The sequence below is a fragment of the Mus musculus genome, chromosome 2 (assembly GCF_000001635.26).
Source record: "Mus musculus strain C57BL/6J chromosome 2, GRCm38.p6 C57BL/6J".
Classification (NCBI taxonomy): domain Eukaryota; kingdom Metazoa; phylum Chordata; class Mammalia; order Rodentia; family Muridae; genus Mus; species Mus musculus.
Window position 1 is genome coordinate 120,445,546 of NC_000068.7, and position 24,553 is coordinate 120,470,098.

Sequence of the window (24,553 nt, forward strand, 5' to 3'; positions counted from 1 at the left end):
CACATGAACACACACACACACACACACACACACACACACACACACACACACATATACACACACAAAAGATGTGTTCTTAGAAAAGATGTAGTTAAAATACATGTCTGGTGGCTTGCCATCCCTCATCCTGAGAATCCAATGCCAATAAATGTTACCAACATGAAGGTGCTCAGAATATACTGCCTCCAGTATATTCTAGATGCAGGTCTGATTGATTTTTTATCTTCTACAAGAATAAAAACAAATTAATAACACTTTTTTGGATATACGTGTCTTCATAACATTGGTCCACAGGCAAGAAATACATGTCCTGCCCACGGGGTGAGCAGAAAATTCTACCTAAACCCCCAAAGCTGTTGACTGCTGCTCTGTGGTTGATAATATTTTAGCTTTTCTTTTCAAAAGAAATACATTACCAGCCACCTTTCCTTCAGTGCACAGACACACTCCTAACCAGGGAGGCTGTAATTTCCGAGTAATGGAAGATCCAGAACACATAGGACAACTGCTCTTACTGAAAAGCCTGTGACCTTTTGACAAAAAAGAAAGAAGGAAAGAAGAAATCACAGAGCATTCTTCGAGATCACTGGCTGGTGTTCAGGGCTCAGACTCCCCTATTTGAGGCCATAGGTTTGCCTGTCGAGTTTAGTATGCACATAGTGTCTCCTCTCTTTTTTCGAGGCCTTATTTTTCCTTAGCACATTATTGGTTACGAGTGTGGTTTCTTCATCTGGTCTTTGTCTGTGTAACCAGCTGATGTGGGTGGCTTCATTGGCAATCCTGAGGCAGAGCTGCTTGTGCGTTGGTACCAGGCTGGAGCTTACCAGCCCTTCTTCCGAGGCCATGCCACCATGAACACCAAGCGACGAGAACCCTGGCTGTTTGGGGAAGAATACACTCAGCTGATCCGGGAAGCCATCAGGCAGCGCTACGCCCTCCTGCCCTATCTGTATTCTCTGTTCTACCACACGCACGTGTCTTCTCAGCCCGTCATGAGGTAACAGGGCACCCTTATCAGGAGCTCCAGCAGCCAACCCATAGATCCCCTCAGTGACCAGGGCCTGGGAAAGGAGAACAAAAGCTGTGTGTTTAGTCAGGTTTCAGTCAGCTTCATTTCCTGTTGTGGGGCTGCCTGTGGTGCTGCCTCTGACTAGATTCCTACTTCTCATGATTAAAGTACTCGTTATCCTGAGAGATGGAAATATTATGTGTTGGCAGTTCCTAAACTTACATGAGGCCAGGAGTTTCCTGGTAATTCTAGTCATCCTCCAGGGTTAGAGACACCTGCTTTCTTACCGTTCTGTAGAAACAGAATATAGTGTTGCAAAGGCTGGTAAATACATAACACGTTTCATTTATTAAAAATTATTGGGCTGGAGAGTTGGCTCAGCTGGTAAGCACTTGTTGCTCTTTCTGAGAACCTGAGTTCAATTCCCAGCACTCACATGGTGCCTCAAACTACATTTGACTCCAGTTCTGGGGGGGATCCAATGCCCTCTTCTGACATCCACAGGTACCAGTCATGCATGTGTGCACATACATACCTGCATGCAAAACACTCATACACATAAAATAATTTTAAAAGTCTAAAAAAAAATTAAAATTAAAAAAAATAAATTTCAAGCCGGGCGTGGTGGCGCATGTCTTTAATCCCAGCACTCGGGAGGCAGAGGCAGGCGGATTTCTGAGTTCGAGGCCAGCCTGGTCTATAGAGTGAGCTCCAGGACAGCCAGGGCTATACAGAGAAACCCTGTCTTGAAAAACCAAAAATAAATAAATTAATTAATTAATTAATTAATTAGTTAGTTAATTAAATTAAAAAAATCAATTTCTTGGTGCTAGAGAGATGGCTCAGCAGTTAAAATCTCTCTTGGAGTGTTCTTGGAAAGGACTTAACTTTGGCTCCCAGCACCCATGTCTGGTAGCTCACAATCAGCTGGAACTCCAGCTCCAAGGGTTCCAGTGCCCTCTTCTGGCCTCTGCAAGCACTTGTACCCAAAGGGTACACACATACTTAAATAAAACCATCCTCATAAAATTAAAGGATGGATAGAAACACTAAGTCACTATCTAGTCCCAGATAGCGAAGGTTTTGTTGTTTCTCTGAACCTCAATGCCTCCTGGATGGGTCATATAAAGCAACATCTATTTAAAATTTTGACAATTTCTCACCCTCCCCAAGAGTGTTAACTGCTTGAAAGCAAGGAAAATCGGTTCCTTTCATCTAAATAAATAATAATTAAATGATACATGAAAGTCACTGGCTGCAAGAAGTGGCACCAAATTATCATTATAATAAAGTGTGATTTTTTTTTGTCAACATTTACTTCACACCAGAAACATTACACATAGCTGGGCGTGGTAGTGCACGCCTTTAGTCCCAGCACTTGGGAGGCAGAGGCAGGCAGATTTCTGAGTTCGAGGCCAGCCTGGTCTACAGAGTGAGTTCCAGGACAGCCAGGGCTACACAGAGAAACCCTGTCTCGAAAAAAGAAAAAGAAAGAAAGAAACATTACACATTTAGACTTGCCTTAGTTTCTGCCTGCAGCAGTGGTAGGTAGTTACTCAATAGTCAGACAGGAGTGTGGCACACAAGAGATGTCTCAATATTCCACTAGGACATTCAAGTTGATAGAAAGCTCTTTCACATAATAAATGTAAAGTAACCATAGCAACTGCTCATAAACTCTCTGGTCATAGGAGAAAGAATCTTGGCTCTTTGTATTTTCCAATTCCTTTTGGGGAGGTATAATACTAAAAAACATTAAAAATCTAGCAAAACATTTAACACCAAAAATAATAAAACAATATTTTAAATGCAAATTCTGTTTCCTTTTCCTAGGCCTCTGTGGGTCGAATATCCTGATGACTTAGAGACTTTTGCTGTGGAAGATGAATACATGCTGGGTAAGTATTTATAGGTCAGTTATACTTGTGATATATTCTGTAACTATGTTGTTATTATATTTTCTAGTGAGAATCTCCTAGGCCCAAGAAAGACAACTAATAAAAATAAAAAAGATTCCATCACCAAATTTTTTTTGAGTCAGGGTCTTATTTAGCCCAGGCTAGCCTGGAGCTTACTCTGTATCTAAGGATGAGGTTGATTTCTGATCCCAGGTGCTACGATCACAAATATGCCTCGCCACATTGATGCTGGGGATGGAGCCCTGAGTAGCATGCATGCTAGACAATCACTACAACAGCTAAGCTCCACCCTGCCACCCTTCACCAAAGTTTTTTTTTAATATTTATTTATTTATTATATGTAAGTACACTGCAGCTATCTTCAGACACACCAGTCAGATCTCCTTAAGGATGGTTGTGAGCCACCATGTGGTTGCTGGGACTTGAACTCAGGACCTTCAGAAGAGCAGTCGGGTGCTCTTACCTGCTGAGCCATCTCACCAGCCCCAAAGTTTTAATTGTAATAATGAAACTGTAGCTCTATTCTGTTGTAATGTAGCCCTCACCATATTATTCATATTAATACTAAATAAACCTGTCGTATTGATGAATATGATCTGAGAGTTTTGTTTGAGACCCACTCCTCTAAAGTCTGGTGAGACTACTACAGGGAAGGTAAGTATAAGAAAGTAGACCAGCCGGGCGTGGTGGTGCACGCCTTTAATCCCAGCACTCGGGAGGCGGAGGCAGGCGGATTTCTGAGTTCGAGGCCAGCCTGGTCTACAAAGTGAGTTCCAGGACAGCCAGGGCTACACAGAGAAACCCTGTCTCGAAAAACCAAAAAAAAAAAAAAAAAAAAAAGTAGACCAGATGGTTATAGTAAACATGGAATTGCAGTAGTAGACCTTGTTTTAGTTTGCTTTTTTTTTCACCTAAGACAAGGCTTTGTAGCTTTGTAGCCCAGGTTATCCTTGGACTTGTAATCCCCTTCATCAAGGTCCAAATTTCTGAAACTTCATGCATGTGCTATAATACCTAGCTGGGCTTCTTTAATGAGGATCAACCGTGCAATCTAAAGCGTGGAAGTTTATTGTATTAGGAATGGAGCCCAAGAAGCAAGGCTAGAAATTGGGGCCCAAAGAATCAATTCCATTCTAAAGAGTGGAACCCTACAAATGTAAATAATGATAATGATGATAATAAGAATATCAGGAACAAGAACCCTTGGAGATATAGTTGAGGGTGTGTTCTTATATAACATGCACAAGGCTGTGTGTTCAATCCCTGGCACATCTGGCTTCAGCTTAGTCGTCACTGCCTTGGAGAAGCGTCTTTCATTGATCCTTGCTTCCAATTCTATCCTCCCCACTCAAAGTCAGTTCTGTCCATTCAGAGCCTGCCCTGCCTCTTAGGTAATTTTCACTTTGCTTTGTACTTTTACCTTTTTTCGCTTTAACTCTAGCTCACTTGTAATTACTCTCTTCTTCACTTACCACAAACTCCATGAAGATAGCAGCTGAGCTTGTTTTATTTACTCATGTAAATGTCCCTGGAAACTAGCATGGTACCTGGAACTCAATCTTTATTGACTAGAAGAAACAATTCGAGATAGACATAGCAGTTCATGCCTATAATTCAATGCTCACAAGTTCAAGGTGCCTGTTACATAGTGAGACCCTGGAAACCTTTAAAACGAACTCATAAATAAATGCACTTGACACATGTATGATGCCAATAGGAAAGTAAGAGTAACATTCCAGGCTCTCCTTAAGAGAGGTCCAGACTGCAACGGTAAAGGCCTGAGGAGCTGCCCAGCCCAGACTCCTCCATCACTTTGCAGCTCACTCTAACCAGAGACATGCCTGGCAAACCGTGAAGCTCGCGAGAGAGGATGCGGGGCTTCCTGATGGTGGGCGTCCCAGAACTTATGCAGAAAATGAAACTGTGGAGCGGAGTGTTGTGGCCCAAGCGTTCAAAGGGGTGAGGCAGAAGGATCTTCCCAAAGCCACCCCAGGATGCAGAGCGAGTTCCAGGTATCTCTTGGCTACGTAGCAAGACCTTGTCTCAAGCAAAAACCAAAAAAACAAAAAACAAAAACAAATAAATGCATGAGACTGTGATAGACAGGGCCCCTGCCCCACAATCCTAACGGCCACAAGTGGGTTTGATCCATTAGCTCTTTGCGCCTGTGCCCTTGATCTACCAGTGCTTCTGTCTGGTGAATTATTTGTTCAGCTCACCATTGTCTCAGCCTTACAAAAGCTCACAGTCTGGTGATCTTAAGGGCACAGTGGTGTTCAACAAAGGGAAAGGAGCCTTTTCAGCTTCCTATAATGATACTCAGCTTTACCTCCCCTTCATTTTTTAGGAAGCGCTTTATTGGTTCATCCAGTTACAGACCCACAGACCGCCACGATTGACGTGTTCCTGCCAGGGTCAGATGAGGTAAGAGCCGTTAACAGACAGATGTCTGGTGTCTCCTAGCTCTCCTGCTTGCTTCTGAGGTAAGAGCAGTTAACAGACAGATGTCTGGTGTCTCCTAGCTCTCCTGCTTGCTTCCGTCTTGGGAAAGGAATTGCTTCAGCATGCAGTTATGAATTTGCCTCAGACACTGTTTTCCACAGTCATGACTCTGTACTCAGACAAACTTAATGTAGGGAAGGTGGAGAAGAGGAATGGGTGACAGCCTGAGGGATGTTTTTTACTTTCACACTTTGTCATGTGTGAGTCCTCATGGAGATGGGGTGCTTTAAGGTAGAGGATTTCTCCCACCTAGTTACTTTATGGGATGCCTTTCAGTAATTCACCAACTAACCTTTGTCAGGGCTCCCAGATAAGAGTTTGCATCCTGTCTCCAATTCTCATAATCACCCCCAAAACACAATGCTGTAGGAATGAGTAATTCCACTTCCGTGCATTTCCTCCAGTCTGTCTCTTCTCTGATGCTTTTTCTCCTGTCTGTAGTGATTGATTCTCTTGTTATGTGCTGTCCTGTGTTTCGTTGTGTTTTCAATTTCTTGTCTTACTTATGGTTACAAGCGTTAAGTCAGTTTATTTATAGCGTGTGCATGATGGAAAAGTCTCACGTACCACAGCATGCATGTAGAGGTCAGAGAACAATTATGTGGAGTCAGTCTCTCCTCCCACCTTTCTGAAGGTTCTGGGGAGCAAATGCAGGTATCTAGTCTTTATCATTGCTTGTTGAGGCATCTCATCAGCTCAAGCAAGAAGCTTTTGCAAGTCAGTAGACCGTGAGAACCACGAAGGCATGTTCTCATCTTCCACTCCTGGACAGCTCGTAACTGCATGCGTGTCTAGCACCTAGCACAAGAGTACATTGCTCAGCAATTAACTTTTGAATATGTCGATAAACAAGGAATGGTCTTTAGTTCATCAGTTATACCCCTTTAGTATACCTCCTCCTCTTCTTCTCCTTCCTTCCTTCCTTCCTTCCTTCCTTCCTTCCTTCCTTCCTTCCTTCCTTCCTTCCTCCTCCTCCTCCTCCTCTTCTTCCTCCTCCTCCTCTTCCTCCCCCTCCTCCTCTTCCTCCTTCTCTTCTTTTTGAGATAGGCTCTCATGTGTCTTGGGCTAGCCTTGAAGCTTAGGATGAACTTGAACTTCTAATCCTCCCACCTAGGATTACAAGCATATACTACCATGCCCAGTTTATTATATGCTGAGGACCCAACACCAGGCTTTATGCATGCTTTGGGATTTTCTTAAAGGAATAATATGTGGGACCTGCTGGTATGGGCCCATAATTCCAGCAGGAAGATTTCAAGTTCAAGGTTTACCTGGGCTATATAGTGAGTTCAAGGACAGCCTGGGTAACTTAGTAGGACTCCATGTCAAATAAAAGAGGGGAGGAGATACACTTCAGTGGTAAAGCACTTCCTTAGGATGTGAGAGTGCTTAGGTTCGATTCCCAGTAAACACACACACACACACACACACACACACACGGCATGGGGTATGTTTTTCCCAACTTGTCCCACAAATTTTAATCATATCTACTTAAACTTCTTTTTATTCTTTCCTTCCAGGGGTTGCAGCTTATCAAAGGGCAAAAGGAGATAGTGGGTGGGTGCGGGCTTCACAGACGAGAGATTGCCCACTTTCATATAGTTGGTTTCTTTTCAGGTCTGGTACGACTCTAAGACATTTGCATATTGGAAAGGAGGGTGTACTGTGAAGATTCCAGTAACCTTGGATACTGTAAGTTATTTCCAGAGTATTATTTTCCCCTATTTAGCTGTGTTAGTCTGTTCAGAGTACAGCCTGGGAGGCTTAGACAACAGACATTTATCTTTCCGTACTTCAAAGTGCCCGCTGACTCATATCCTTCTGAAATATTTCTTCCTGGCACGTAGGAGCTGATGGGATGGAGAGAGTAGGGGAACAGCATTCTTGTAAATGGGGATGAAGAGTTTGCTCCATGGTTCAAAGCACTGTTGCTCTTGCAGAGAACATAGGTTTGGTTCCTAGCACTCATATGGTAGCTGCAACCATCTGCAGATGACCCAGCATTTTGTATCTGATCCCCACAGGCACCAGGCACACATTTGGTGCACATACCTACATATAGGCAAAACACATACATAAAATAAGATAAATTTAAGATAAGAAAGTGTTCTTGTACAGATACTATTCCTATCATATTAGGAATAATCTTTATGAGCCTGTCTCCAGATTAATAGTCACTTCAGTGGTTGGGGCTTCAACATATGAATGGAGAGACACAAACATTCCGTTTATAATGTATTTCTGTAAAAAGTGAACCAAGAGTGTAAGTGTTTGATGTAATAACTCATACTATGCATATAGAGAAAATACATTATAATAGTACTTGCCTTGGGCTGTGCTTGGGAGAGGATGCAGGAAGCCATGGAAAGAGTCTGGAGGTGTTGAGAGGGTTTTAAAATTGATTGTGGCAATAGTTACTTACATACCTTAATATACTGAAGTGGCTTGGTTATATACTCTAATTATAAATTTTGAAGAATATGAATATATCAATAAAGCCATTAAGATATGTGAAAAGTTTAAAAATACATATAGTCTGACTCTTGGCATGAAATATTGAGGATAAACAATTCTCTCCTGTATATCTACACTTGTATCTAAGAACAGAAAAACTGAAAAGAGAAAGAGTGGGCACCACAATACTGAAAAAATTGTCAAAAAATTCAAAGGTGTGTCTCTGGGTCTCTGGGCAAGAGAATGTGTCAGTTATAAAATTAGAATCATGGTGTCCATCCTGGCTGAATCACAAACATGGCCATAGACCCTATAGAATGAAGATTAATAGAATAGTGGTGTTGTTTTTTTACAAATTGTCACCAGTGGTTTCATTATAAAGAATCTGGTTCCATGTGAACTTTCAGATCCGACAGAGACCTTAGTAATCTTCTACGCTAATCCCTTTGTTTTAGTCACTGCTCTGTTGTTGTAACCAAGGCAACTCTTACAAAAGAAAATATTTCATTGGGGGCTGGCTTACAGTTTCAGAGACTTAGTCCATTATCATCAAGGCAGAGAGCATGGCAACATGCAGGTGTGGTGCTGGAGAAGGAGCTGAGAGCTACATCCTGGTCTGCAAGCAAAGAGAGGCATTGGGCCTGGTTGGGGCTTTTGAAACCTCATAGCCCACATATTTCCAGTGACATATTTCCTCCAACAAGGCCATACCCCGATCCTTCTAATCCTTTCAAATAGTGCCACTCCCTGGGACCAGACATCCAAATATGAGTCTATGGGGGCTGTTCTTATCCATTTACACATGAAGAAACTGACAGAGATGTTAAATTTTTTTTAGTCCAGAATTACCACTGGGTTGTGACAGAACTATGACAAATCCCTCCTACCTCCTGTAAATTTTCTGAACTCTGAGTCTGCATCCCATTCCACTGTAACTTACCATGTTGTTCTAAGAAAGGAAGGAAGGAAGGAAGGAAGGAAGGAAGGAAGGAAGGAAGGAAGGAAGGAAGGAAGGAAGGAAGGGAGGGAGGGAAAACAAAGAGAGAGCTAGCTTTCTTTTTTGCTGCCTGTGAATGAGGGGTGGGGAAGCATATCTGGACCACTCCACTCTCTCTTCCAAAATCACACCTGTTCTCACCCTCTTCTCCTTACTAACACTTTACTCAGAGAAAAGCATGCACACTTAGTGATCTGGGTAGCTCCTTACCAGAGGTAAGAAACCTACCTACCAGGCTCTCCTGCCGAGAGCCATTCCAAAAGACTGATAGATATGAACCATGGCCACAGCCTCCTTGAAGTTCCCTTGATGCTTTCTGAGCCACAGAATTGGGTCTGTTATCCAGCTGACTCATACAAGCAGAGAAACAAAAGTGGGCAGAAGTCATCTCCACAGACAGACAAACCCTTTGTTCCACAAGTCCCATTGCACCTACTTACATAAACAGAAAAATCCACTCTGTAGCAAGTCTCTAGAGTAACATGCTTGCTATTTTATTGACAATGGAATGTCCTTCCTGGTTAAGTTGAAAAAATAAGTCTTTAGAGGTAAAGCTGGGCCTCTAACAAGATGAGTTAGAATAAAATTCATTGTGTCAGTGAAAAAGTGGCAAGGCCCATGTGCTGGTTAGTTTGTCAACTTGACATAAACTAGAGTCAGCTGAGGGTGTGCCTCCATCAGACCTGCCTGTAGGCATGTCTGTGTGGCATTTCCTTGGTTGTTGGTTGATGCAGGGGGCCCAGCTCACTGTGGGCAGTACCACCCCAGAGCAGGTGGTGCTGGGAGGCATAAGGACTGCAGCTGAGAATGAACCTGGAAGGAAGCCAGTTAGCAGGCTTTCTCAGTGGTCTCTGCTGCAGGTCTTGTTTCCGAGTTCCTGTGTTAACTCGAACTGTAAGATGTAAGATATAAGCCTTTTTTCTCCCCCAAATTGCTTCCAGTCAATGTTTTATCACAGCAACAGAACCCAAGGCAGACAGGTAGAGATAATAAGTGGGGGGGGGGTGTAGGTAATTGCCCAAATATTTTAAAATATGGATGATTTGGGGGCCTGTGAGTTAGCTCAGTGCTTATCACACAAGCTTGCCAAGCTCAGCTCGATTCTCAGAACCCACATAGAGTAGAACAAGAAACTGACTTCACAAAGGTATCTTCTGACCATCATACACATGCTATGACATGCATGTGCCACATACACACACATACACACAAAACGATTACAAAAATGCAAAATAAGTATAAATAACAGTTAGTAAACACTTATCAGAGGGCAGACTTAAAGAGAGCTTTATTAAATGTTAAGTACTGACCAAGAGATGGACTTTGGTCAGGACCATTCTCTGGAATTTCCAAGCTGAAATGTCCAAATAAATAATTTTTAATGGGCCATTTTTCAGTTGATACATTTTCTTTTCATCTCACAGTCCCCATGCTTGCCACTGCTCTTGCCACAGATATTCTTTGCTTGAGTTTATATCTGTAAAGAGTATGGATCTCATATCGTGAAATACACTTGAAAAGTTGTCCATATAGCATGTCATTCCTGAGAGTGCTGCTGTGTTACAGATCCCAGTGTTTCAGCGAGGTGGAAGTGTGGTACCAGTAAAGACCACTGTGGGAACGTCCACTGGCTGGATGGCTGACTCCCCTTATGAGCTCCGGGTTGCCCTAAGCACTCAGGTATCTGGAAAACCAGTCCCTTTTTTCCTATTCTATCTCTTTACAATGGTAGGCTTTTGAGGGTAAGAAAAAGTAATAAATCTCATATGAAACAATGTTCCTGATATTTATCTGGAAATCAGGGGCTGTCATTTGTGAATTACTGTGAAATTTGCCCTTCCTGGCATTGTTCTTAGGAACTCTGAGATCCAGGAATGGTGCAAATATGTTTCTGGGGGAAGCAATGCCCACCTCTCAGGTTGGCATGGATTGCTACTGGAAAACAACTATTATGCAGTCCACCCCATAGACTAGTCCTGAAACTCAGTCTCCTCCCGAAGAGGGCCATTGAAAATGTGTCTTAACTATTTGGGGCCTACCCGAACCCATTCAGTAACTTCTACTCTCGTCGGGCAGCTCAAATATCTAAAGTCCCCCTGAGTATGGCTTGGGAGTGTTTCGAGTGTCTTCTGAACAAGCTTGTGGTTGCACACCTCTCTCTTACCTCAATGCCTTACAGAGCCAAAAACATATTCTTGTTATAGTTATACTTAGTTATAAGTAAATTATATCTTCTTTTCCATGTATTTTTATTGAAGCTTGTCCTCTTCAGGCAAACTTCGCTCTAGGATCCATGTGGGATCCCAGAATGACTGCAGAAGTCAAGAGACCCAGCCTACAGCCACCAGCGTTAGTAACTAACCTGCTGTGCAGAGGGCTGGAGTGTTTGGCTGCAAAAGAGTACAAAGGGCATCTAGAGACAGTTGACTCCATCTATTATATTGTGATATTTTTCCAACTTCAATTCCATTCTGTAAACGTTCTTGACACGTTCTGCGATAGCATCATCACAGAAGTCATTACTATGCTTCATATTTCAATGTCCTTCAACAAAGCCTAACTCTGTGTGGCCCTCTTATGTAACCACCCTGTTCATGTCTACTCCGGAGTGATTGGACATTGACTATGTCAGGAACGTATGTGTAACTTTGTGCAGTTCAAATGCTCAGCTCTTCAGATTTTTTTCAGGGATTTTCAGCTGCTACTCTTTCCCTTTGGAAGATGACATTTTTTTCTGTAAAACTATTGCCAGTAGCAGATCCTCTGTAATTCGCTCCACAGGGTTCTGCTGTGGGAGAGCTGTATCTTGATGACGGCCATTCATTCCAGTACCTCCACCAGAACCAGTTCTTATACCGCAAGTTCTTATTCTGCTCCAGTGTTCTGACCAACAGGTGAGGGCAGCTATGAGCTGTGATTCCTCTTAGACTATGCTCACCTCTTGGCATCTTCAAGTAAATGAATGATAGCTCAAGTTTTCAATCTAGGGGCTTGAGAAATGGCCTTGGCTTAAAGAACCCTGGTTGCTCTTGAAGAGGACCCAGGTTTAGTTCCCAGCATCCATATGGTCTGTAACTCAGCTGCAGGAGAGCTACACCTCCTCTTCTGGCCTCCAAGGGCATGTGGTACACTTACATACACACAGCCAATTTTATATTCCTAAAATAAAAGTAATAAAAAGTATTTAAGACATTATTTAAATAAATGAGTGGTGAAGGCCATTTGTATTTTTAAATCACTGACCATTAAAGCTCCTTTTTTACCTTTCTCTTTTTTGCCCCCAAAATAAAACTATTCAGCTTAAGTACTCCTTAATACCTTCATTCCTCCATGTACCAATGAATCAAATATCTGGTTTCTTTTAGCTTGATTGTAATATCCAAACCACACTATATCTTTTGTGCTTCAAACAGTTTAGGGAGATTGAGCTGGCCCTGATTACCTAGTGCTTGTCACGGGGAATCATTTGTTTTCAATCTCTTTGTCCTACTGAAAATGGCCCCTACATGGACCATAACTCCATAGGAACAAGAACTCTCAGGGTAGAGATACTGACCTGGAGACCAATTAAAGCCCCATCCCTCTCTTTTTCCTAATACCATCTGTATCCTTCCAGGTGTGCCAATGAGAAGGGTCATTACCCCAGCAAGTGCATTGTGGAGCAGATCTTGGTCTTAGGCCTTAAGAAGAAGCCATCTTCTGTGACTACCCACTTGTCTGGTAAGCAAACATCTCCTTCTTACTGCAGCGTTTGTGCTGTAAGCACAGAAATATCTGCAGTTAAGAGATGGTTTGTTAGCCAGGTGGTGGTGCACGCCTCTAATCCCAGCACTCGGAGGCAGAGGCAGGCGGATTTCTGAGTTTGAGGCTAGCCTGGTCTACAAAGTGAGTTCCAGGACAGCCAGGGCTATACAGAGAAACCCTGTCTCGAAAAACCAAAAAAAAAAAAGAAAGAGAGAGATGGTTTGTTCCCAAACTGTCACACTGTATGAAGCTCAGGCCATCTCTGTCCTTCTGGGTTATCTAGTCTCTAGAGCAGCAGTTCTCCACCTGTGGGGCACAAATTTTCTTTCATAGGGGTTGCATATCAGATATTTACATTAGGATTCATAACAGTAGCAAAATTACAGTTATGAATAGCAACAAAGCCAGGCATGGTGGAGCACGCCTTTAATCCCAGCACTCGGTAGGCAGAGGCAGGCAGATTTCTGAGTTCGAGGCCAGCCTGGTCTACAAAGTGAGTTTCAGGACAGCCAGGACTATACAGAGAAACCCTGTCTCGAACCCCCCCAAAAAAAGTAGCAACAAAATAATCTTATAGTTGGGGGTCACTACAACATGAGGAATTAGCGAGGCTGGGCACTGCTCTAGACTTAGCTACTACTCTGCTTCTCATCCTGAGTGGCTCTTTCTCCCACAGCTAATGTAGGCTCAGAGAAACTAGTGGAAGCCTACAATAGTATTTTAGTGTTTCCTTTTTAAAATATTTATTTATTTTATTTATATGAGTACACTGCAGCTGTCTTCAGTCACACCAGAGGGTATCGGATCCCATTGGTTGTGAGCCACCATGTGGTCACTGGGAATTGAACTCAGGACCTCTGAAAGAGCAGTCAGTGCTCTTAACCACTGAGCCATCTCTCCAGCCCTCTGGGTGTTTCTTAATGTGTAATAGGTTACAGCCTGTCTTAGTCAGGGTTTCTATTCCTGCACAAACATCATGACCAAGAAGCAAGTTGGGGAAGAAAGGGTTTATTCAGCTTACACGTCCACATTGCTGTTCATCACCAAAGAAAGTCAGAACTGGCACTCAAGCAGGTCAGGAAGCAGGAGCTGATGGAGAGGCCATGGAGCGATGTTCCTTACTGGCTTGCTTAGGCTGCCTTGCTCAGATTGCTTTCTTATAGAACCCAAGACTACCAGCCCAGGGATGGCACTAACAACAAGGGGCCCTCCCACCTTGATCACTAATTGAGAAAGTGCCTTACAGCTGGATCTCATGGAGTCATTTCCTCACCTGAAGCTCCTTTCTCTGTGATAACTCCAGCCTGTGTCAAGTTGACACACAAAACCAGCCAGTACACAGCCATCTTCAGCCCTAGGAGCAGAATAAAATTCTGTTTTGAAGAATTTCACCTACTGCTTTTCTTAGATAAATCACTTTGCTCCTGATAGTGTCTCTCCAACCAGGAATATATTCAAAACAATGAGACTTTTCATATTTTAAAACATTCACAGAGTTCATGAATAAATGTGCTTCCAGGCTTTCCTAAGTGAAATGTAACACTATTTGAGAACATCAGATAACGTGTCAGATTTGAAGAAAAAAAAAAGATTTTTTTTTCTCCTGGTTTCTCACAAACCATCTTTTTATCTTCTTGCTGTTTAGATGGTAGAGCTCAGCCTGCAGCTTTTACATATTGTGCCGAAACATCTGCCCTGCGTCTGGAGAAGCTGTCTCTGCGCATTGGTGAGGACTGGGAAGTCCGTGTGGGCTGATGAGCAGGCGCCCTGGTGGAGTACGGGGAGCTACCCGACCGCTCTACCTTCTTGGCCTTCTGTGGATCTGTGCTGCCATCTGATTTGCTTCCCTGGGGAAAATGACATTTCACTTATCTCTAGTGTACTGATGACCTGTCAATTTCAGGTTTTAAGATTTTAGCCGGGTGCCATGGCCCACTCCTGTCATCCCAGCGTTCAGGAAGCTGAAGCAGAAGGATTGTAGACTAGCTTAAGCTATATTGCGAGACTTTGTCTCAAAAAAAAAAATCAAAAATAAGATTTCAGATTATACATTTAAAGATGTATTGTTGACACACTCTGCACAAACACTGACCCTTCTCACAGACCCTGAAAGAGCTCAGGGAGTGGCCTGACATGGAGCAGGGCTACTCAGAGGCCCATTTGTGGGGCCTGCCTCGGCTTGTGTAGCAAGCTCACTCCGACTGTAGCAGCAGCAGAGTTGCCCAACTCAATCCCCAAGTGGATGTCAGTGCCTGGCACTCCAGGGTTACCTTCTGTCAGCAGCAGTGTGGGTATGGCTGCCTCTGCTGCAGACACTCCATGGGCAAGGGCTGTGGAAAGTTCTTCTCCTCTGAGAGTGACTCCAGATCACAAGGATACGATCCTCTTTCACGCTTCTTAGATTCAAAAGTACCAAATCAGTTTTCAAAGTCAGATTTACTCCTTTTAATTGTATTTTATTAAAAACCATCTACTAACCGAAGAATATTTATAAAGTGAGTATAATAAGCTATAATTAGTGAAAATGGAATAAATACCCACATCCCACAGGTGAACTTTAAAAATAGAGCACAGGGCTGGGACTAGAATAGCACAGGGATTGGCACTTGTCTTAGGCACGACCAATAACCAAAAGGAGTAGTATTCCAATACTCTGTCTTTAAAAATCAAAATGAATGCCAAAAAAAAAAAAAAAACCCTTACAGGCTTAACAAAAGGTTCTAAATAAAGACACCTCAGTATTACTGCCTCTTCCTTTCGCATTGGGCTCCAATATGGCTTGGCATGGGCTCGAATAGCTCTGGAGACTCTGGAGGCTCCTGCTGTCTGCTGCTGCTGTTGTTGGGGTGCTCTCAGCTCCTCAGCATCAGAGCCTCTCACTACACTTACTACCTACTTTCAACTGCCACCGTTCTGCCTTCTCTTTCCTTAGCCTCAATACTGTCCCTTGCCTCCACCCATAGAGATCTTACCATCCTTCCAGACCCAACCCAAGCCCTACTTCTCCATGAAAATTTCTAACCTGACACCCCCAACCTCCGAGTACCCACTGGCAGTGATTTTGTCTTTCTCTGAAAGGCTGCCCCACAAATAATTGTACCCTACTTTGCATCCTCAGGGATGTGCCTTAGTATTTCAAGCAGGACTGTGTATTTCCCTACTAGAGTGTATCCTCCTTAAGATCATGTGACATTCCTCTCACACCTGTCATACCACTGTGGCAGTGTGAATGAAAACGCCTGCCCCCCATAGGCTCATCTGTTTGAACAGAAGGTCCCCAGTTGGTGGCACCGTGAGGGGAGGTTATGAAACTCTTAGGGGGTACATCTTTGCTAGAGGAAGTATGTCGTCCGTGGCAGGCTTTGGGTGATAGCCTCACTCGGTTTTCTATTTGCTTGCTCTGCTTCCTGTGTGCTGTTGAGATGTGATCTCTCTCGGCCTCCCACTTCAGCACGTGCCGCAATGTCTTCCTTGCTGTCATGGACTCTCCCTGTGCAACATGAGCCAAAATAAACTCTTCTACAAGCTGCTTTTGGTCATGGTCTTTGCTTTTCCTCTTTGTTTGCTTCCTGGTCATGGGGTAGATGCTTTTGCTTTGCCACAAGATTCTCCCATGATGCTCTGCCTCTTTGCAGGCGCAGAAGAATGGAGCTAATTTATAAGGGCTAAAGACTCTAAAACTGTGAGCCAAAATGCCCTTTTGTCTATATAAGTTGGTTATCTCATTCATCTTGTTATAGTGATAGATAGCTGATTGACACTGTAAGAATGGTCATTCGACCCAACCTAACCCCAAAGGAATATTAAATTCAGTCTTCTTTCTAACCTCTTGCTGAGTGCTTAGGACACCCTAACAGCATTTTAAATGCATCACATGAGTTTACTTGTTTAATCCTTACACCAACCCAACAACAGAATGACTATCAAACCCACTTTACACGAGAGAAGACTGGCTCAGAGGAAGAAAGGTAACGAGGCTAAAGCTACACAGTCACAGCCAGCAGACGTCAACCTAGACTTTGATCCTCGACAGTCAACCTTCAGAGACTGCGCAACTCTGTTCTTCTTCAGGAGTAGAAGATACCTTGAGCATTTTCTTGGAGGGACAGGAAGATAAACTGGTGATTCCAATAGCTGAGTCATAGGGTTCCTTCAAGTTACACTGCCAGGAATTATGAGCCCATGCTCTCTTTCATTGTGTGTGTATGTGTGTGTGTGAGAGAGAGAGAGAGAGAGAGAGAGAGAGAGAGACATGTATATATATATATGTGTGTACATGTTTGTGTGTGTGAGTATAGGCATCCACATGATCACGTGTGCCATGCCACACAGAGGAGGACAGCCTGGGGTGTTGGTCCTTGCCTTCCACCTTATTTGAGACATGGTGAAACGCGGTCTTTTTGTTGTTTTCTGCTGCATAGGCCAACAACCTGCCCATGCCTCTACAGCTTTTCCTGCCTGTGCCTCCCATCTCACTGTGGATGCTCTGGAATGGCAAACATTCTACTGCACCTAGTTTTAAGTGGGAGCTCAAATCCCTACACTTACACAGCAAGTGCTTTACCACTGAGCCATCTTTCCTGCCCTATGCCCCCATTTCAGCTGTCATCTCCCACCCTTTCCTGTCTTCTAAACTTGGATCTATAGGGATGGTCACTTAGGAACAGGCACAGCTGCAAGCTGGGTCAAGCCTCTACTCTGCCAGATATCAGATATAGCCATTTCATTATGACCCAGAGAGCAACTACCATGGTAAAACAAAAACAAAAACAAAACAAACAAACAAACAAACAAAAACAGAAGCCGGGCCATCAGCTCCCTCCCCCAGGCCACTTTGGTTTCCATTTAAAAGCCCTGAGTCTTCACTAGACACGACATCTAAGGACTTGACACTACCCTGGCTCTATTTCCAGTTCTGTCTGGATGCTGATGTGGTGTAGCTAAATGATCTAGTCAACAATCTACTAGGATACACATTATGTAGTCGACTTGATCTCAGTGTGTCCAGTGGGCATGAAGAGAGGAATTTCCTTGACTGGAAATTCTGCTGAGTGGCATTTTCTACCCAGTTGGACTGAAAGCCGACTCCAGAACATTCTAGAAAAGATACTGGCTCTAAAATACTGTTTTCCATGTATCCAGCGGCTGCTGCTTCAGTAGCCTGCATGACTGCCTAGTCCTTTACACACTTTGCTGATTTCTGGTGTTCAGCTGTCTCAGACACTCTCACTTCTTGACAAGCCGAGTTCTTAATGTCAATGCAGAAATACCTCCAGCTAGGTCCTTCGCGACCACTCAGTCTAGCCACGCACCAGTCTGTGGCTTTCATGATCACAACCTCACTTCATGTCTATTTTTAGTTTTCCTGGCTTAAGCTTCTACAGGCCACTGAAACACAACCCTCACTCTCTTCTTCTCCCTCTGGCAAGTGCGCTGCTGAAGGCCACTAGGTAGAAACTGCGTCTAAATCCTTTATTGACTCTTCCTCAGGAAAACCTATCGCTCTAGGGTCATAGTTCACTATTTGAGCTGGTCAGAAGCCAGTCAGTTTTCTGATAGGATTTAAACTTTGAAGAGACTGTGGCCATTTTTTTCCTCAGATGACAGAATCACTTCAACTTCAGCTTTGTAATCACTTCCTTTCCTTGAAGGTAGCTGAATCTCATTTTCTTTAAAAAGTCTTCCTTCCAAAGTTGCCTGCCATGCCAACTGTTATTAGTCCAACTGTGGCCCCAAGGACGGGGGCTGAGCCCAGGTCCCCAGGGCCAGTTCCTCACCCAGCTCAAGGCAAGACCACCGAGGCTGGAGGTGGACACCCAAGTGGCATCTATTCGGCCATCATTAGCCGCAATTTTCCGATCATCGGTGTGAAAGAGAAGACATTTGAGCAGCTCCGCAGGAAGTGCCTAGAGAAGAAAGTTCTTTATCTAGACCCCGAGTTCCCACCGGATGAGACCTCTCTCTTTTACAGTCAGAAGTTCCCCATCCAGTTCGTCTGGAAGAGACCTCCGGTGAGTAGCTTACTGGTTTTGTAGCTGGCTGGAGTTTGCTTCAGAGACGTCCTCCCACTCAGCACCTCCCCAAGCACAGCTGGGCACATGGACACGGGGAAGGATCCTGGCAGGGGCCAGGGCTCTGGCTGCAAGTGCAAAAAGGAGAGGACAGGGTCAAGTCTAAGAAAGTCTAAGAGGACAGGGTCAGGGCTGCTTCTCTCACACTTTCTCGCTTTCTGCTGTTCATGAAAGTAATTAGATCCTAAATTTATCTTTAAAATGGCCATCCTTTCCCCAGAATCAGTGCCACGGTGGCCAGAGCTATACTCTCTGCCTCACTATATTGAGACGTCTTCCATTTCTCAGGCTAAAATCATGAGATGCTGTTCTTTTTGTTTTGGACATTTGCCAGGGACCGTGGATTTCTGAAACACAGAAGCCAGGGAAAGAGGAGAGAGGCAAAGACTACTTTTTATAACATAACATTGAGACTAGAAGAATTTTTGCCTTTATACCTCACTGCATAAATTAGGATGCCAAAACCCAGCAATAGACTGAGCATATGACAGAACCTGAATGAAACCCTGCTTGCTAGGGACCCACCAGAAGGGAAATTATGTTTCCCTGGCTCCCTTCTCTCATAGTGCCTCCAATGTGACTCTTGTTTTTGAAACAAGAAACATTTTAGTCACAAAACAATCTGGGGCTAGGAGTAACACTTAGTGGTAGAGTTCTACTTAGCATGTCAGAGGCCGCTTGTGCAATCTCTGGCACTGCTAACCAGTCAGTAAATAAACATAAAAAGGGGAAGAGAGAAAAAATAATCACAGAAAAGAGGGAGAAATAGATGTTGCAGGTCCACTAGCTTCACATACTGGGCAAGTTACTAGGAGGAGTGTTGTGAACAAGAGACCACAACTTACACTGTTGCGAAGACTAGAGTCTTGAGGAGAATGTGGACATTTAGGTCCAGTGGTCACCAGGACTCTGTCATCACAGAGTGGATGGGATCAAAGAGAGCAGGCCAGGTCAGGGGTGAGAAACCTTTCACAAAGAAGTGATGCTGGGCTCTTCACAGGATTCATTGGCCATGTTTTTCTCTATTTACTAACTAGAGCTGTCTCCTGTCCCCTTCTGCTGTCCTTTGGTAAGTCCCATCCATGGCTGTCATGAATGTCCTCAGCTTAGAAGAGCAGGCTGCAGTAGGCTGGGTGTAGCTCAGCACACACCTAACATGTGTGAGGTCCCAAGCCAAGGTGGACAACCCAAGCAATGCGCTTAGACACACTGTGCCCCCCCACCCCGCTCAGCCCCCACTACCTGCAGCATAAGTTCAAACTGCCTCACTGAGCACAGCCCTTCTCAAGCAGACCCGTGCCTGACCTCTCACCTTCACTCTCTTCTCTAAATGCTGTAGCGGAACATCTGGCTGCAGTGGAACATCTGGCTGCAGTGCCCTACTAGGGTTTGGTTGATTGGCTCTGCCTTGCATTCTCTACTTCAATGTCACTTCCCTCAACTTCTCTCACCTCTCCTGGTGCTGAGAGCAGGGTCTGTTTGTGGTCATTCGTAGACCCTGTACATATTCTGAACATAATAAGATACAGATGCTGGTAGCAAATGAATACCCACATCTAAGGGTCTACCCAGGACAGCCCTGCCTTCCAAAGTAGGGAACCCCTAGAAGCTTTGTCTAATTGTACTCAAGGGGCAAAGGGACCAAAACCTACAAACACTGTTTTTACTAAAATCACTGGTGGCTTTGAACCTAAAAGCTAGATTTGCAAATCTGCAATGTTCTGTGGCAGTGACTGGTCTATGAGCTCATATGGACCAGTATGCTCCAAGAGACCTGGCTGTTTGATATTCTTCCCCTCTCACCACCACCAACAACAAAGATCCTGAATTTTCAAACCATCTTGGTTAAAATGCCATTTGTCCCTCCATGGTTAAGATCAGTGGGTTGGAGAGATGACTCAGTGATTAAGAGCACTTCCTGCTCTTGAAGAGAACGTGTGTTTGGTTCCCAGCACCTACATGTGGTGGCTCACAGCTGTGAGACTCCAATTCCCAGGGATCCAGTGCCTCTTGTGATCTCTGCAGGCACCAGCACACATTCATGCACTCAGGCACACATACATATGTACATATAAAATTAAAGGTCAGGACATACTTGTATTAACATTCTAAAATGGGTTTAGAGGTGGGCAGAGTTGGAACGGGTCAGGGAAGTGTTATCCAAACCCTTCGCTTTACATGATTATGACCCAGAAAGTGCAAAGAACTTATGTATATTGAAATGGCTCCAGAACTTTCTAAAATATAACCCTTCTTGGAAACATTTGTTCTCCCAAACATTTCCTTGGATATAGTAACCTCTGTCAGGCCTTAGAGTATGAAGAAGCATGTCCTATGAGGAAAAGGAGGAGATGAGGGCTTCGTTTCGCTGGCATATCTACTCCCTGCTGCCTGCTGTTAGTGTTTTAAGCCCACATCCAGCTAAATTTGCTCTGCCCAACTGTCTAACCTTCACTCCTTCACCTCGCTAGTTCCCTAGCTGCTGACACCTGTGCCTGAAGGAAGCCTCCAGTCAGACAGAAGCCCCTCAGTCCTCCATTCAGGAGACCTACTGCTTATTACCATAACTGGACATTTCTTGAATTAGGCTCCAAAGGTGACGTTTAAATGAGTTTCCTAAGCTGCCACTAATCAACAACCATGTGTTACCGAGTTGAGGTGTTCAGCCTAGCATTGCTTGATCTCCAAGTCCATAGCGGGTAATGGCCATCCCCTCACCCCACCAAGCACTTTGGAAGGAAGCCTGGTGGTGTAAGATCAACTGTGGCTTCAGCACTGTGGAGGGAAATATGAGGGAAGTACTGCAGTGGGTGGGAAAAGAGACTCATGAGACTCTTGCCCACCAGCATGAATTCAGCCACCTTGGCTAGATTCTGCTGCTCTCTGTGTGACCTGCAGGCTTCCTGCCATCCTTATGCCCCTTCCAGGATCTTCACTATCTGGGCTGAAGTAACTCATCCCCAGCCCCAAGGCAGTTATTACAGGAATGCAAACAACAGCTAAATACACTCTGGGCATCAGGAGTCTTGTTCCTGAGAGAATTTGTCTGATTGTTTGCATGTCTTTAGCAGATGTACTTCCTCTCTGAATCCTTACCATAGCAGAAATGTTCTGTCAAGAGGAAACACAAATGGGAGAATGAGAGAGAGGGAGAAAGAGAGAGGGAGAGAGAGGGAGAAAGAGAGAGAGAGAGAGAGAGAGAGAGAGAGAGAGAGAGAGAGAGTGTGTGTGTAATCCCATAACTATAGGTTCATGCAGAGTCCAGAAGAAGGCAGCTGAAGATGGACTCACTGGCTGTTGCTGTTGTAAGCTGCCTGATAACTGAACACACATCCTTTGCAAAAGTAGTATGTGCTCTTTAACCTATGAGCCATCTCTCCAGCCTGCATTATAATTACATAAAGAGTACTTGAGCCAGGCTCGTGGGTACCTGCCTACTACTACCGAGGGGGCTTCCTAGCTACTGAGGAAGCTGAGGCAGGAGGGCTGCTGACACTCTCAAGTTTGAGGCCAACCTGGGCAATATGAGGATCTTGTCACTTAAATACAAACAAAAACAAGTTAACAACAACAAAATACAGGGTGCTTTTTTTTTTTTTTTTTTTGGTTTTTGGTTTTTGGTTTTTTGAGACAAGGTTTCTCTGTGTAGTCCTGGCAGTCCTGGAACTCACTTTGTAGACCAGGCTGGCCTCAAACTCAGAAATCTGCCTGCCTCTGCCTCCCAAGTGCTGGGATCAAAGGTGTGCGCCACCACTGCCCAGCCTGAGTGCTTTTCTTAAAGGAGGCAAACATGATTGTTTTCTAAAGGGAAAAAGGAAAGAAAAGGATCAGCTGGTTGATATATAACAAGAGTGAAAGGTAGACTGCACTGGAATTGGACTAGGGAAAGCCTGAGGTGCATGCACACACACACACACACACACACACACACACACTGCTCCTGCCATTCTCTATGGCCTAACAGCCACTGAAGCTGTGAAATACTTGAGACCAGTAACCTTTTGGGAAAGGGCAGACTTGCTCTGCATCCTGTCTTGAAGTGGCAGTGCTGAGCCAGCTTGCCAGTGTTAGAAAGCTCTGGAATGGAGAAAAACAAAGTGAGAGAAAATGCCCAGGCTTCACTGAGCTCTGGAGTGGGGGAGACAGAGGAGGAGACCCTGCCACTGAGAGGCTGTGGGTTGAAGACCTGTGTGAGTCTCCATGGATGCCCCAGGACCTCTCACACTTGGGAAGCATCCTGGCCACTCCACAGTGCCACTCAGTACAGCATGAAAACTGCTATTAAACACTCCATGTAAGTCCAGGAGCAAAATGTTGAAGAACAACTGTCAAAGGTCTGAGGTAGTTGGCTTTCCTCCTGACATGAAGAGTCAGAAGGGCAAAGGAGTTCTCCTTCCACACACACATGCTGTAATTTCCATATTGGAAAGCTTTTCATGTCTAGCGGGAAGTCATCTGGTTACAACCCAGACAACAGTAAAGGTATCCAGTGGTGTCCTCTGTTCCTCGGTTGTCACCCTATCTCTGGTTGCTTTATCAGATAGTCACAAAACGCTTGGGCAGGGGTTTATCCAGCTCAGGCCATTAGAGTCCTCAACTGCACAGCCAAGCCTCATTATCTAGATTCTATACTTGTTATTCTCCTACTTAAATTCATTGGTAACTTCCAAATCAATGCTGTGCTTCTGTGAATATTTGTGGACTTGCTCAGGACTCTGAAAACCTCAAGTCACCAGACATACTGGTTCCCAGCTGAGATCAAACAGTAGCCAACACATCTGCATCCTTAAGGAAGGGCTTTCTCCTGATTCCAGGAGGCCTCTGGGCTCTTCTGGGGCTCCACAGCCTCTAAAGTGAAGTCTATAATGGAGATGTCTTCCCAGCCTGGGGTCACTTAGTCAGTACTACTCAATTCTAAAATGAAGAAACACTAGGCTATATCAAAACAACAATTGTCCCCACATCATTGTGAGCAGATTTAGAGACAGCTGGACTCCAGGAGAACCTAGTCTACATAGAGGGACACCCAGCCCCAGACTACAAGCTTAACCACATAGCTTATTTCCCAGTGAAATTACCTTCCCAATGAAAGTGGGTTAGCAGGAGGTCTCTGCTTCCGATCTGTTATAGAATGTCTGCTGCCTTCTGTCAGACAGTTGAAAGGGAAGTTGGGTACCACACTAGCCACAAGAAGGAAGAACTAGGCCACAGTACACAGTAGTTTGAGACAGGATTTGAACAAGCAGACCTGGTGGGAAGCCTGGTCTGCTGCTAGCAGCAAGTCAGGAAAACGATCCAAGTTTCACTTTGCTTTTCCATAAAGGAGCTAAATGTACTCTCTGCTTAGCACGATACTGTGTGATGTCCCTAAAGTCCTAGCTCAGTGGTTCTCCACCTTCCTAATGCTTTGACCCAGTTCCTCATGTTGTGATGACCCCCAACCACACAATTATTCCCATTGCTACTCCATAACTGTAATTTTGCTACTGTTATGAATCATAATGATATCTGATATTTCCGATGGTTTAGGTGATCCCAAAGGGGTCTCACCCCACAAACTGAGAACCATTGTCTTAGATGCCTACAGTAAGGCAGTAATAGCCATTAACAAGAAAGCCCAGGACACAGGTTTTGAAACAAGGGGAACCAGAACTGTGCCCACCACTAAACCACGTGACTGACTACTCCTGGGTCTCAGCTTCCTCATCTGTAAAAAGCAAATGAAAACGCCAGCTTTCACTGAGTTCTGGAAGGATAAAACAGGATACTGCATCCAACATGTGCACACGTGCACACATGCACACACGCGCGCGCGCACACACACACACACACACACACACACACACACACGTAGCAC

The 24,553-nt window shown here is 44.3% G+C and overlaps 2 protein-coding genes and 1 long non-coding RNA gene across 4 annotated transcripts in view; 2 read left to right on the top strand and 1 right to left on the bottom strand.

Annotated features, from left to right (window-relative positions):
* Ganc (glucosidase, alpha; neutral C) overlaps nucleotides 1-15,321 on the top strand; it is a 56,971-nt gene extending 41,650 nt beyond the window's left edge. Inside the window, exons 17-24 of the mRNA NM_172672.2 lie at nucleotides 754-997; nucleotides 2,843-2,907; nucleotides 5,276-5,352; nucleotides 7,048-7,122; nucleotides 10,448-10,561; nucleotides 11,663-11,775; nucleotides 12,498-12,601; nucleotides 14,271-15,321. Of these exons, the coding sequence (NP_766260.2) occupies nucleotides 754-997; nucleotides 2,843-2,907; nucleotides 5,276-5,352; nucleotides 7,048-7,122; nucleotides 10,448-10,561; nucleotides 11,663-11,775; nucleotides 12,498-12,601; nucleotides 14,271-14,380 (902 nt within the window). The 3' untranslated portion in view covers nucleotides 14,381-15,321. The remainder of the gene's footprint in view (nucleotides 1-753; nucleotides 998-2,842; nucleotides 2,908-5,275; nucleotides 5,353-7,047; nucleotides 7,123-10,447; nucleotides 10,562-11,662; nucleotides 11,776-12,497; nucleotides 12,602-14,270) is intronic.
* On the bottom strand, nucleotides 10,153-23,822 carry 4931402G19Rik (RIKEN cDNA 4931402G19 gene). The gene is made up of 5 exons (NR_040608.1): nucleotides 23,775-23,822; nucleotides 18,650-18,764; nucleotides 14,896-15,021; nucleotides 13,899-13,979; nucleotides 10,153-12,040 (listed from the first exon to the last, which is right to left on the bottom strand). It is a non-coding gene; the product is annotated as an RIKEN cDNA 4931402G19 gene (long non-coding RNA).
* Nucleotides 18,048-24,553, top strand: part of Capn3 (calpain 3) — a 41,327-nt gene continuing 34,821 nt past the window's right edge. For both annotated transcript variants that reach the window (NM_007601.3, NM_001177799.1), the window contains exon 1: nucleotides 18,048-18,636. In NM_007601.3, coding sequence (NP_031627.2) covers nucleotides 18,328-18,636 — 309 coding nt within the window. In that variant the 5' untranslated portion in view covers nucleotides 18,048-18,327. The remainder of the gene's footprint in view (nucleotides 18,637-24,553) is intronic.